We start from the raw sequence: 15,435 nt of genomic DNA, 5'->3' as shown, positions 1-15,435 counted from the left end.
ACGGGCATTCAATGTTGGTTTTCGGCCTTGCCGCTTACATGCAGTGATTTATCTAGATTCTCTGAACCTTTTGATGATCTTATGGCAGAGTTCTGAAGAGTTCCCAGTTTAGTATGTCTGGTGTGATGAGTCAGTTGAGCCTGTCAACATTTCCAGATGGATGTGGAAATGTATGTGAATTTAAAATTATTAATAAAAGGTGATGTGGAAGTTGCAATTATAAATGAAAACAGTGATTCATCATGTTGAAATTCCACACATTTTTGTTGACATTTGAGATTTCTCATATGCTTTGAAACAAGATTTACAACAATAATCAAGAAATGTGAATATTGCCCAAATGTAGTTGTAATTATATGCACCTAAAAAAATAATAATAATAAATAAAAAAATAAAATAAAAAAATAGTAAAACATTTAATTGCCGTTATATATAGCTTATTAGGCCACAGATATAATGGTCCGACCCACTTGAGATCAAATTGGGGTGAATGTGTGCAGTGAAGTAAAATGAGTTTGATAACCCTGCACGAGATAAAACATCAGTAACTCTTTTGTGTTAAACTGACTGCATGTTTGAATTTGCCTTCCAATTTCAGAGTCTGACTGTTTTGTCATTCGACAACGACTCGTTCAAATGAACAAACAGTTCGCGTGCAGTGAACATAGAGAATGGAATCACTTGATAAACATTTGTCCTTTCTCCGTTCAGTTTAGCTCAGCTGCGAGATTGTGCCACACGGGAAGCTCCCCAGCAAACAGCACCAGCACACCTCGGCGAAATAATGTCTTGTCATTGGTTAATTTGTTCTCGCTCACAGGAGCGCTAGCTGTGTTTTACAGTGCAGCTCTATGAGGGCGGGGTGAGGGAGACACAGTGTTGTGATACGGTACTGTTTGGAACGGGAGTAGCTGGAAAATAAACAAGCGCACCTCTTTTCTCGCTTCACTTAAACAACCTTGTGCACCGCAGTGTTTAAAAAAATATATAGATATTTGTAAAAATAAAATGCTTGGTGCGCAACTGCGGAGTTACAATGGAATTGAGAGCGCATTCAATATTTTCAGTGCGCACCACTTATGTGCGTATAAGGTTAATTGAAGATAATTGACTGTTTGCCAACCAATCACACTCACATTGCGCACATTACAATCACATTACTTTTAGTACTGGTACTCCACATATTTATATCAAAAGTGGCACCTCACAAAATCACCTTGGCCTTTGACCCTTTCACTTCCAATTGTTGTACTTTACATTTTAGCAAAATTTGAATCAGAATGTGACCTCATGGGAGTTTTGAAGCACTGATACAGCTTGGAACATCTTTCACAGTTAAAACATGTAAAATGAGCTTAATTTCCAAGTATCAACATTGAATATTAGGTCTTTTGAGGAAGCTGTTACTGAAGGAAGGAACAAACCTGAAAGCCAAGTTGTGGGGTTTAAGTAATATGTTTGTTGCAAGACAAAGCTCCGACACAATAACACAATGGTCACCTAAAAAAAATAAAAAATAAAAAAATAAAATAAAAAAACTGTGTCCTGTAAACAGAGCCGCTACTATGCACAGCAGCGTCCCTCATTGAGGGACAGAGGAGCTACTTTAATTATAGCCTCTGCTGATCGCTGCCTCCTTCTCTCTCTCCATTTAAAACACACACAATGCAGAAATACACATCTGCATTGCACTGCTTTGCTTTGTGAATGTTGCATCTTTATGTCGGAGCCAAGCAAGAAGTTGGAAGATTTGAACTCCAGCAACCCGGTCATATAATGTTACTGCCAAAAAAGCAAAGCTATGAGTGCCGAATTGACCATGAGTGCTAATTTCCGCTGTGGAAAGAGTGTGTGAAGACAAATAACATGTAAGAGGGGGAGTAAAGCTCCATTGACAGTCAGTGAAAATGCACAAAGTGATGCTCAGGGTTTAGAACTGTCAACAGAGTTTTCACTGTGGATGTCACAGTTAATACAAGCAGCATGGATTCCAAAGGCCAAATAATTATTCACATTTTGTTGGCAGCACCTGTGGTGGGGTGTTCAAGCTGCACATTTGTGAGGGTGTAATTTTTTTATTTAATATGTGAATGCGAGTGCGAGGAGAAGCGGCTCAGAAAATGGATGGATGGATGGATCATTAAATCCATTAAGACGCCACAAATACCTGCTGAATAGAGGCAATACCTATATTTTACTATATGAAATGTACTGTTTATAAATTCAGATACTTGAATGGAATATAATTAAACTATTGATATGAAAACTATTCCAACATGCACATCTTTGCATTTCGTATGATAGAACAAATTAGTGCCACAACTTTCATTTTGAAGCACTTCTATTTATTAAATTTATATGCCTTAAACACTTGAAAATTTTGGAAAAACAGTGTCTTCAGAGGTTTAATGAGTGATTCCCAACCACTGCGCCACAGCACATTCGTGTGTTGTGAGACTCATGCAACAGAGGTGGGATGCCCATGTACCTGTACTTGTGTTTCGAAGTAAATATGTGCTTGTGAGAAAGACTATCAGGTTAAATTGTTTCCTCTGTTGACAAGCTGTATTGTAGCTTCAGGATGAAGCAGAGGACATAGACCAATTTACTGTTTGAGCAAATTACCAATGCAACATTATCAGGTAAAGAGCGAATGTGTGTTCCAAGCACATGAACACACATGAAGTTTACCTTTCAACTGTCAAACAGCCCATAGTTGAAACAATTCTGACCACTGTTCAAACAGCCATGGATAGGGTTCGGCATTGAGAATCGATTGGACCCGGCACTAACATTCCGGTTCTCCCGGAATCGTTTCACTTTAAAAAATTCAGTTCCCAGTTTCGATGACTACGTTATGCCGACCCCGAAGAAGTGGCAAAAACCAACTAAGGATAATGCGCACAAAGACATGCTTGTGCCCAACAAAAGTGTTTTTTAACTTTTTAACTTGGTTAAAATAAATTATCTGTCGCCTCAGTGGAATAAGATTATATTGTGCAAAGGAGGCTTTTACGATGTGTACAAGTCTGACCTGCCCCTTCCTGCTCCAAGCCCTCAGCCTACACTGCACGGAACTTCAGTGAAGTCAATTGGGTGAGTGTGACGGTTTTTAGCATTTATTTTAGTCTTCACACCAACGTCAGAGCTGATGACAGACACAAAAATAAAACTATTTTACCATACTGGAAATAAAGTAGAAACAGTCGCATTACAAGCTTAACATTGAGCTACAACGTCACCAAAGGTCAAACTAGCAACGTTACATCACGATGAATTGTGGAAGCGCCCAACATCATAAATGTTGGGCGCTTCAGCTGCCTCCTGCTCCAGTGTGTTCCACTAACGTGTGTATGAGTTCACTGTGATGGGTTAAATGCAGAGAACAAATTTCATGTGTATGCATGCATGTTCATGGCAATAAAGGATGATTCTAATTCTAAACGTCTCACAGTACTACAAACACTAACCTTGTGCCTCATTAGTGGGTAGGTAAAGGAATCAAAGTTTTACAGAGCATTTGGTTCCATTCATTACTCTTTTTCATGTCGGATCGTTGTGCTTTCGTTTTCACCCATGTTGTGTGAAGTTACCTTTTGTGCCAAAATGCTGAGTTCCATTGCATACCCTTCAAAATAAAGGGCTACATGCTTAAAACAGGAAGTCAAGTCAAAACTTGTACGTATAAGCCATTTGATGTGATAAAACAGTCCCCTAAAACAGAGGAACATGCAAAGTCCACACAGGAGCATTTGAGCCATGATTTACGCCAAGAACCTCTTGACTGTGAGGCAAAGTTGCTAACCACAAAATCACCACTGTCCTTTTAATAATAATGATTGTTTTATATATGGAGCAAGTGATTGACTAGCTGTTCCAGAAGAACAGCAAAAGTTCAAATCGGCATTTTCAGATTAAAATTTACATTCCGAGGTTCAGGGATTTGCATTATAATAAATAATTAATTGATAGATAACAAATGGGTCATTCCACTGAGGTGGTACACAATTTGTGACATGTAAGAAAAATGTAAGAACTTGAATCATTTTGTTGAAAATATGTTAGTAAAATTTCTTTGAAGTATACCAGTTACCTGCGATTGGCTGGCAACCAGTTCAGAATGTACCCCGCCTCCTGCCCGATTATAGCTGGGATAGGCTCCAGCACTCCCGCGACCCTTGTGAGGATAAGCGGCTCAAAAAAACGGATGGATGGATGGATGGCTATACCAGTTACATTTAGGGGTTCATGGGATAAAAACATACATAGTTTACTTAATATGACCATTATTCGACCAGTGGTCACTTGAAACACTGACTCTAGATATGAACGAAAGCGGTTTATTGTATGAAAAACAGAAAATAATTTTCTTGAGATGTTGAGTGTCATCAAATGGTTAAAACAACTGTTGAAAAAACATTTTTTTTTTTTTTACTAAAATAAATGTCAAATTCTCATCCCTTATTTTGACTTTGCACAGGAATAAACTGAAGCTCTGATAAACTATTGATACAAAACTCATTCAAAACCGAGATTTATTTCATGAAAAAAAAGCTAAAAAGGCAACTCATCAAAATGTCCTGCTTACGATACTGTATTCCCTATTTTTAGCAAAACGACATTTACGGGGATGAAAATGAAATGTCAATCCTGTTACAGAAATGTCATCCTCCCGTTTATCACCTTGTCATTTTCGAGCAGTGACTGACAGACCGCCTGGCTCTGCTGGAGGACCTGACCTCCATTTTATAAGAGCACCTTAGCCTTAATAATTTATGGCTCAACAGACCTTACAAAGTGAGGACCTTTCCTATGTTTAAAAGTTGCAGTGGAAATGATCGCCTCTTGATGGGGGGGGGTCATTATTTATTCAACATGTCTGGAAAGGGAATTTATGAAAAGGTAAAAAGACATGGATAGTTGAGTTTCATCCTATCACGGGGCGCGGTCAAGGCTGCACAGTGAAGTAGTGGTTAGCACGTGTGCCTCACAGTCAAGAGGTTCTGGCTTCGTATCTTGCACCCCTGCCCCAATCCATGTCATCTCTTACATGAAGAGGTGAGACATTACCAATAGGTAGGAGGAAAATAACACGTTTCTATGAAAGCAAACTAGCTGATGTTACAACATGCAAAAATGTGTGGTGCCAGGACCATCACCAAGTGGGTTGCAAGCACTCACGGCTCCTTGAACACTGACGCACTCTTTTGAGAGAAAACCCTTTCTTCCTACAGACACGCAAGAGTCCATGAAGCTTCCTTCTACAGTATGTTTATTGCACTGATGTGTTAAACTAAGACCTTTGAATGTGTCACTCTCGCTGACACTCTCATAAGAAAAGCTCCCAATTACTAAGGTCAAATGTCTGGCGGGGTGTTTATCTTTATGTCTACAACAGAGATGGAGGTCATGTCGGAACGGTTCACCAATAATCCTGTGTGCTTTGCACCTGGTCACTCTTGCTAAATGTGTCCTGCGACAGCAGGCACTCTTGTCGTGCATCGAGGAAGATACAGACTGCAAAAATACAACAAACACTGGTGTTGACAATGCTGGGGTGAGTGGGAGCTCTGATTGGAATGCAGTGTTAGCAGCGTGTAAATGAGAGATTTGTGTACGCAAATGTGTGTCTTATGCATCAGTCCATTTACTTGGTACATGGTTTCAAGAACAAACTATTGTGAGGTATGTGTGGTACAAGGGTGGTCAAATATCAATACAACTGATATTTCTTTCATTTAAACAGCTAGTTTTACTGATGATTTGCCCCACTGTTACTTTAAGTTACAACACTACATATTTGAGAAATGATGCATGGATGGCCTTCACAAAATGTTCCACTTTTTTGTGTGCATTCCATTTGTGATGAATCAACTCAATGCAGTGTATTTAGCACCACCCTTTAGGTAAACACAGTAACAGGTGGTATGTAAAAATTCCTGCACTTGAAAATGAAAAAAATAATAATAATAGTTTAGCAGTAAACTGTAATGTTTGGTGTAACAAGGGCTTAACATACAGAGCCTCCAGAAAGTATTAACAGCATTTCATTGTTTCCACATTTTATGTTTACAGCCTTATTCCAAAATGGATTAAATTCATTTTAGAAAACGGATGGATGGATGACTAGCCAATCAATTGAACAAGATCTACTTTGCGTGAAATCAAAACAACCCCCCCCCGCCAAAAAAAATGTCAATAATTGTTAAATTTGACATTTCCTTGATTAACTAACAGAAAAACGATAAATGAATAGGTCAATTTTTTGTTTGTTTTGTTTTTTTAGGGCACATCAATTGCCCTGTACTGATAACATTAAAAGTGACATACAGCACATACGCAAAGTATTCAAACCTCTTCACATTTTCCTCATTTTTTTTGTGTTAAAGCCTTATTCCATGAATTACATTCATTTTTTCCCCTCAAAACTCGACACCAACAGGCCATAATGACATCATGATTCTTGTTTTGTTTTTTTATTCGTTTGTTTTTAAAACAAACAGCCTGGAGGTGGGGCTCGAAGGCGAGCGCCTGGTGGCACGGCCCGAAAGGGTAACGTGGGTGCCCCTTCGCATGGGCTCACCACATGTGGGAGGGGCCATAGGGGTCGGGTGCAGTGCGAGCTGGGCGGTGGCCGAAGGCGGGGACCTTGGCGATCCGATCCCCGGCTACAGAAGCTGGCTCTAGGGACGTGGAATGTCACCTCTCTGGCAGGGACGGAGCCCGAGCTGGTGTGTAAGGTCGAGAAGTTCCGACTAGATATAGTCGGACTCGCCTCCACACACAGCTTGGGCTCTGGTACCAGTCCTCTTGAGAGGGGTTGGACTCTCTTCCACTCTGGAGTTGCCCACGGTGAGAGGCGCCGAGCAGGTGTGGGTATACTTATTGCCCCCCGGCCCGGCACCTGTACGTTGGGGTTCACCCCGGTGGACGAGAGGGTAGCCTCCCTCCGCCTTCGGGTGGGGGGACGGGTCCTGACTGTTGTTTGTGCCTGTGCACCAAACAGCAGTTCAGAGTACCCACCCTTTTTGGAGTCCTTGGAGGGGGTGCTGGAGAGCGCTCCCGCTGGGGATTCCATCGTTCTGCTGGGGGACTTCAATGCTCACGTGGGCAATGACAGTGAGACCTGGAAGGGCGTAATTGGGAGGAACCCCCCCCACCCCCCCACCCCCACCCCACCCGAGCGGTGTTCTGTTATTGGACTTCTGTGCTCATCACGGATTGTCCATAACGAACACCATGTTCAAGCATAAGGGTGTCCACACGTGCACTTGGCACCAGGACACCCTAGGTCGCAGTTCGATGATCGACTTTATGGTCGTGTCATCGGACTTGCGGCCGCATGTCTTGTACACTCGAGTGGAGAGGGGCGGAGCTGTCAACTGATCACCACCTGGTGGTGAGTTGGTTACGATGGTGGGGGAAGAGGTCGCTCCGACCTGGCAGGCCCAAACGTATTGTGAGGATCTGCTGTGAACGTTTTGCAGATTCCCCTGTCAGAAGGAGTTTCAACTCCCACCTCCGACAGAACTTTGCTCACGTTCCGGGGAAGGCGGGGGACATCGAGTCCGAGTGGACCATGTTCCGCGCCTCCATTGCTGAAGCAGCCGACCGGACCTGTGGCCGTAAGGTGGTCGGTGCCTGTCGTGGCAGCAATCCCCGAACCCGTTGGCGGACACCAACGGTGAGGGATGCCGTCAAGCTGAAGGAGGAGTCCTATCGGGCCTTTTTTTTTTTTTTCTGTGAGACTCCCAAGACAGCTGATGGGTACCGGCTGGCCAAGCGGAATGCAGCTTTGGTGGTCGCTGAAGCAAACGCCTTCCCATGAGGAAGCAGAGACTGGGGTATCTGAGGCAGGCTCTCCTCTCTCTGGGATTGAGGTCACCAGGTGGTTAAAAAGCTCCTCGGTGGAAAGGCCCCGGGGGTGGATGAGATTCGCCCGGAGTTCCTAAAGGCTCTGAATATTGTGGGGCTGTTCTAGTTGACACGCCTCTGCAAAATCGTGTGGACATCGGGGACAGTGCCTCTGGATTGGCAGATTGGGGTTGTAGCTTTATATGTTATTTTGTTGTGGCTTTTACACTTTATAAAATACATATTACAGAACATGGCAGCAGTGATCTAGTGGTTAGCACATCTGCCTCACAGTTCTGAAGTTGTGGGATTTGCATGGTCTACCCGTACTTGTCTCGGTTTTCTGCCGGGAATCCAGCTTCCTCCCACATTCCAAATACACTACATGTATGTTAGATTTATGGAATACTTTAAATTGTATATAGGTGTGAATGTGACTGGTTGTTTTTCCTATACAGTGGAACCTTAATAAATTGGACCCTGATATCACGGATATTGGATAAAACATACCATCGGGACTGAACAATGTGTCCAAAAATAGTTTTCATTTATCACTTAAAACGCCGGTAACAAAGCCTGTCATTTCCAGAATTGGCCGCTGTTGTTTACTGATGGCACAATGCAGGCAGAGAATGGGACAGATGTATTTCCGGGTCACACGTATACATTATTACTGGATCCAATTCCAAAAGACGTGCCAACGGGGCAGCCATGTTGAATGCTGCACATTGATGTGGCGGCCATGTGATGATGGTTGCATCTATTGTCTACGGTACATAAAGCAGACAGAGAGAGAGAGAGAGAGAGAGAGAGAGAGAGAGAGAGAGAGAGAGAGAGAGAGAGAGAGAGAGAGAGAGAGAGAGAGAGAGAGAGAGAGAGAGAGAGAGAGAGAGAGAGAGAGAGAGAGAGAGAGAGAGAGAGAGAGAGAGAGAGAGAGAGAGAGAGAGAGAGAGAGAGAGAGAGAGAGAGAGAGAGAGAGAGAAGCATGGCTTCGGCATTAACTCTGAGGAGTACAAAAGTCCTTGGAGACTGGAACATGCTATTTTTGGTACAGTAAAAAAATTTTTGGCAAGCCTTTCGCCTATGGGAACATATGCCAAATATGCCCCCGCTCCTATTTGTCCATTCTATCGAGGTTCCACTGTATGTGCCCTGCGACTGACTGGTGATCAGTCCGGGGTGCACCCAGCCTCTCGCAAAGTCCTCTGGGATAGGCTGCAGCTCACCCACGACCTTAATGAGGACAAGTTGAAAAGAAAACAGATGGATTGATTATAAAATAAAAAATATTTTGTATAAAATTGCTGAAATAAAGATATTTGTGTATATGTGGAAAATCACATTCATAAGAACTTTTTTCAGTTTAAAAATAATTAACTGACCATGATTTTTTTTCATGTGGCCAAATGCTTAACCCTACCCCAAATGGAAACACCAATGAAAGCAATACTGGTTCTTGAGAGCACTTCAAAAAAATAAAAATAAAAATAAATAAATAAAACTGCCGTCATCAAGCTCCAATTACAATCACTTGGAGAAATTTTCTACATCTGAGGAAGACTTATTTGAGGTGACAACACATGAAGAAGTCGAAAACAACACCATTCTGCTGTTTGAGAGTCTGAGACAAGAGCCTGTCTCATTATTTCTTAAATCAGATGTGTGTGTTTTGTGTTTTCTGCTTCACCTCCTGCCAAATTCAGCACTTGCCATAAAACAACATGGTGGAAACAATGTTGATTGAGGCTCACATCCTTCTGACCACATGTTTTGTGGTTGCAGGAACAATAAATACTATCCAGGTTGTGGGCAGACAATAGTTCCATGCCTGCAGAACAGCAAGCTAAATATGAGGTGGGTGTAAATATTGTCGACACTTTTTCTGAATGTAATGGCAAATTGGCTGTTTGTTCGGTTACTTTCTACTTTGTACATGACCACATGTTTGACCACAAAGACCACATCACATTTGCTGCACATACGCGGACACACGCACACAAAGAAATACATCATCTTTGAATAAGCCAGACACGAAGTCAATTCAGTTTACCTTGGCACTGGAATCCTTGCTTTCCAAAGCCCCTGTGGAAGCAAACAAAGCAGGATTACATGAGCTGACCACTTCCACTCACACAATCAGAAAGCTATTTAATTATAACAATAGTCATCATTCGAGGGGCAGAACTTTGCATGATGTGAACCACAAAAACAAATATTTGCTGGTAGTCTTTTAAAACTAAAGCTACGCTAAGCTTACAAAATATAGCAAGCACTCACCACTAGACTACAAAGTACAGACCATTCCACTGTGCACATGCTCTGCATTCTGTGAGGCTGGAATGGTTTTCATGGAAAGAACTGGTGCAGTGTGACTCCTGCCAGACTCGCAAATAAGTCCGCTTAGCTGCACGATGTTGTGATAGTGAGTCCCTCCCGGAAAAAAGATAATAAAAAATTCACTCTCCCTGTTTCTCTTGATACAATGGGCATTGTAACAAGTTGTAGCCTGTGACCGCAGGACATGTTTAGTTTTACAGATTGCGGACTAAGGAGTGCCATTAGCCACGACACATGCCATGCTGTAAAACTGTCAAGGTCATAAACTGCTAGCAGTAAAGGCCATGAGATCATACTACCACCTGCAACAGTGGAGGACTGTGAACATGGGTAGTAATCTATAACCTATGACGTTGAGCGCAACTTTTTATGGAGCACTGGTCGATTTCTTTAAATTTAGAATAAAAAACTTTTTCCAACAGGAAATAATTGGGGCACCAGCAATTCAGTCAGAAACAACTCGAGCTTTGGATTCGGAGGACAGGTTTGAGTCCCACTACTGACTAAAACGTAAAAAAATTAATAACAAAATAATGCCAACTAGTTGTTGGAGATATTCTAGACTAGTCTGCTTGCTGGCTACTGGCAGGCACGGTGCCCTTGAGCAAGGCATCGTCTCCACCACCCCAGCTCAAGTGGTGCAGCACTCTTTGCACACCTCTTTCACTCCTTGCATGCCTGCACGTGTGTGATCTGGTCCTGTGTAGTGTAAAACAAAAAATATACATCGGCGTGTGAGTTGAATTTCCCCTTGATCTACACCAATGAATATAATAAAGCTACCAAATTAAAAAAATAAAATAAAAATAGGGATTCCAGTACTGTATTTGAACTGTGACTGAAAAATAAATTCTCCCCAACTTCAAAACCAATACCACTTAACCAGCCTGACATGTACCCTCCAGGTAGGAGTCATGTCAGCCGTGTGGAGATACTTCATACTTTACACTATGGTTTGAACAACCTTGTTTGTTTTATGGTCAACGCAAATGTGGTGATAGTAGAACTGACGTTTATTAATTGATGACGTCATTATTTTTATTTATATTGTTTCAGTTGTCAACTTGCTGTCGGCGGCTTCGCGGCTGTGCAAATGTTTGCCTTCTCTCCCCAGTTGCTGAGGCCCGACCCCCAGACACACTCATCAGATACATTCAGGGGCTCGCAACCAGTCGAGACTTTCAAAACTCAAAGCCAACGCACAACACACAACTTCAGACAGTGCAGGGTCGCTACTTGCTGCAGAACTATGATTGTTTTGTTTTGTTTTAATCACACGAGAAGTGAATGCTTTGCATTGCAATCATGTATATTTACTTGGTTGTGCCCCTCAATGTGTGCGTATCATTCACAACCCCTTCATCTTGGAATTGCACCGAAAGGATTGGACAAAAATGACATTTATATTTTCAAGGTTAGGGGGAAAAAAGATGCCACAAAATACTGGTTGTAGAAGAATTGCACCAATTTAGGCATCCATCCATCCATTTTCTGAGCCGCTTCTCCTCACTAGGGTCACGGGCGTGCTGGAGCCTATCCCAGCTATCATCGGGCAGGAGGCGGGGTACACCCGGAACTGGTTGCCAGCCAATCGCAGGGCACATACAAACAAACAACCATTCGCACTCACATTCACACCTACGGGCAATTTAGAGTCCCCAATTAATGCATGTTTTTGGGATGTGGGAGGAAACCGGAGTGCCCGGAGAAAACCCAAGCAGGCACGGGGAGAACATGCAAACTCCACACAGGCGGGACCGGGGATTGAACCCCGCTCCTCAGAACTGTGAGGCTGACGCTCTAACCAGTCGTCCACCGTGCCGCCCCAATGTAGGCATCTTATCAATATTGTAAAACAGCTACATAATCTGGAGCAAAGGACTCCATACGCTTTCAAAATGATTTGGGTGAAAAACGATGGTAGAAAATGGTGTGCATATTTAGCCAATGAAACAGACAGTTTGTAAATATCTATACTATCTGTGGTATATTGTTTTACATGAGACAATTTGGCTTCAGTAGGTTAATTGACGACTCTAAATTGCCCGTAGGTGTGAATGTGAGTGCGACTGGTTGTTTGCTTCTCAGCGGCTCAGAAAATGGATGGATGGATGGAATTTGGCTTCATTGTATGGACCATCCCGGACATTTTTAATTTTGCAATTTCTGTTGGGTTTTCTTGCTTTTCTTTTACGTCTGATCTTGCTTCACTCTTTATATACAGGAAAACAGATTGTAAAACAGTTTTTCAAAAAAAGAATGTATATTTACTGACAATGGACAGCTCGTACACAGACTCTATGCAGAACAGCAAGTACATCAACATTACAACAAGCAGCAACTCAGCTGTCCCATTTTACCGAACATCTATTTAGTGATGTTAGGATTGAGCCAGGTCTTCAGCCAACATTAGCGGTCGTGCATAAAGCCTGTGCTATTGTAATATTTGAGAGTCGACTTGCAAGAGACTGTGTCTACCAGTCTCATTTTTTGTAAAATATTAACACAAAATGGAGGCATTGCTACTCATTTGCTGCGAGGACCCTTCCCACTCCTTACCTGCAGGCGTCCACGCTGTTAATGCAAATTGCAAAACGACGTGATTGGCTATTAATCAATGTCACGCTATAACCGTCATTGCGGGGTGGTAAAGTCGACGTGCCGAATAATCGACTAATCGGTTCAACCCCTGATATGCACACTGAACTGTACAGTGAAACTGCGAAATCCTCATTAAATCAAAGAGGGCTGCAACGAACAATTATTTTGAACGGTCGATTATTTTTTTTCAATTAATAAATGAATCACATTTTTTTGGGGTTCTTTTTAAAATATCCATCCCTTTATTCAAAAGCAGGACATTATTTCAAATTGACAGCGCAGAAAATGCACAAACATAATTTGATTATGATTCAGTTACCGGTTTGGTCCATGGCGCGTCACAAAACAGTCCAAAGTGTTGAAAAAATTGTTTTCCAAAGAATAAGATGTTTGCAAATGTCTTATTTTGATCAAACAGACACAAAAAAAAGGCCTTTTGGGCAACGTTTTCGTATGATATCGTCTGTACAAATGGTGGTTAAAAATAAAAAATTAAAAAAAAAACACCTTCAAATTAGAGTAAAACAGTACTTCATTATCCGTCTCTGCTGAATCCCTTCATTTCACCTGCTACTCGGGGAACCCGTTCTCTGAGTGGCTGACAAGTTTCAAGTAGAAATATCCACCAATACGCTCGAACCAAGGTCGTTATCCAAGTCGACGCATCAAAGTTACCGTGACGTATCAAACGGCATCACTTGCCCTAATAACTCATCTTCAAGAGCGCAAATGGAGCATTATTTCTGTGATCAGTGTAGGCAGTAGATTGTTTTTTCCTGAATGTATTTGTTATGTGGAGGATTTTAGATGCGTTCGAAGTGCTCATTCCATGTTTTCTTAGAGAATTCTACGAAGTTGGCGGCCAGGTGTAACGTTGCAAGAGTTCTCGTGTCTTAATAAAAGTGCTCTGACATTCTTCTTTCAAAATACACAAAGGATACAGAATGACTGTACACCTGACATCCACCTGTCACAATCCGGTTGAAATTACTCTGTTTTGGGGGACGCTTCCATCTAATGCAAATGATGAGTACAACTCTACTCATTCTGATGACTGGGGACTCAGCTTGGGCATGCGCTGACGTGAGCGGCTACTCTGTGTTGCCAACTTACTGACTTTATAACTATTTCGAGCGACTTTTCGGACGTCTCTAGTGACTTTCTTTTTTTTTTTAAGTGATAAGCAATAAATCTAGCAATTCTTTTTGTGTGCTGTCATTGGAGACTTTAAGAGACTTTCAGACTGCCTTCAGAGCAGTTTACCCCACCGCATCAAGGCTGCAGATCAACGGCACCACCACTAACTAATTTAACCATACACACACTCGCCTAAAAAGCAAGCGCCCATGTCGATTATATCGCCAACAAAAATAGCCCCCCACAGCCACAACTTAGTCAAACATTTGGATGTGTGTTCGTCTAGCTGCCCAATCATAGGGACATTTATTGTGTGAATCAGTGATTCTAAATGGGTGCTTCAGGTACCATAAGTGGTACACCGGCTTCCTTGAGTGGTATGCGAAAGAATCACTGAATTAAATACATGAAAAAATGAAATGCAGTCAAACATATGAGAATGAACGATTTTTATTATTTATTTATTTTTTTTGTGCTCTGTGTACCAAGGGAGGGTTTATGGGGAGGTGTATCGGATTACGTTAATTGATGTTCTGTGTGTCTGAAAACCAGTTAAATAAAGTATTCCAAAAAAAAGAAGAATGAATAAAAATATTTTATCAACCTATGCTAAGAAAATAAAAGGGACACTTTTTCCGAACAAACCTTTGCTTTGTTTTATTATTAACACTTTCTTGAAACATCCGTCTCGCCATCCATTTTCGATAGCGCTCATTCGCGTTCAGTGACTCGGGGACCTGGCGCTTATTACTGACCGGTGGTCGAAAGGCAGACGACACTCTGGAGTGGTCGCCAGACAATCACAGGGCCCAATTCTAATGTCATGCGTGTCAAAATTGAATCACCAGCCATCCATTTTCTATACCACAGAGTTGGTGAATAGAGTTTGAGTTTTTATACATAATTCTTTTAGTATTAAAATGCACATTGGAGGTGTAGGTAGCCCTATACGTTTTGTTTTGGTTTTTCTTTTCTTTAATTGATTTTTTGGGTGAATATTACTAGGGGTTTTATACAGAAAGTATTAAAATGCACATGCAGGTGTTTACAAACTTTAAATATATAATCATAGGAAATTAGATTTTCCCGCAATACGAGTGCTGTATTGCCATTTTTGAACGTGTGTTATGTGCAAAGCAAACATATTCACTTGTGCCACAGTTAAGCTAATAAACGTTACTGAACATGAGTAGCGCTCCGGCACTTTTAGTGTGTAAAGGTATCTCACAAACGATAAAAAGGTTGGAGAACCCTGCACTAAGTCATCAGTGACACAACTCATGAACAATGCGTGATGCAGTGAGGAAAGTGGGGAGATTGAGCCTACTGCATTTGCCTGGGATGTGAGTCTCTTCACAACAACACTTAATGCCTGGAGGAGGGGAATAAAATGAGGAAAAACGTGTGGTGGTCGTCACCGGTGCTCGGGAGAGGCCGTTCATCCAAGGATTGCTCGAGGTATGTTCACGTACTTTTCATACGATACGGCTCGCAAGCAGGCAACAA

At 41.9% G+C, this 15,435-nt stretch overlaps 1 protein-coding gene across 1 annotated transcript in view; it reads right to left on the bottom strand.

Moving 5' to 3' along the window:
- Positions 1–15,435, bottom strand: part of prkcaa (protein kinase C, alpha, a) — a 162,817-nt gene that overhangs the window by 145,947 nt on the left and 1,435 nt on the right. The window contains exon 2 of the mRNA XM_061680640.1: positions 9,905–9,936. Coding sequence (XP_061536624.1) covers positions 9,905–9,936 — 32 coding nt within the window. The remainder of the gene's footprint in view (positions 1–9,904; positions 9,937–15,435) is intronic.

The sequence above is a fragment of the Phycodurus eques genome, chromosome 6, assembly GCF_024500275.1.
Source record: "Phycodurus eques isolate BA_2022a chromosome 6, UOR_Pequ_1.1, whole genome shotgun sequence".
NCBI classification, from domain to species: Eukaryota; Metazoa; Chordata; class Actinopteri; order Syngnathiformes; family Syngnathidae; genus Phycodurus; species Phycodurus eques.
The sequence above is the reverse complement of the archived record's forward strand: the minus strand, read 5'-3'. Positions and strand labels throughout refer to the sequence as shown.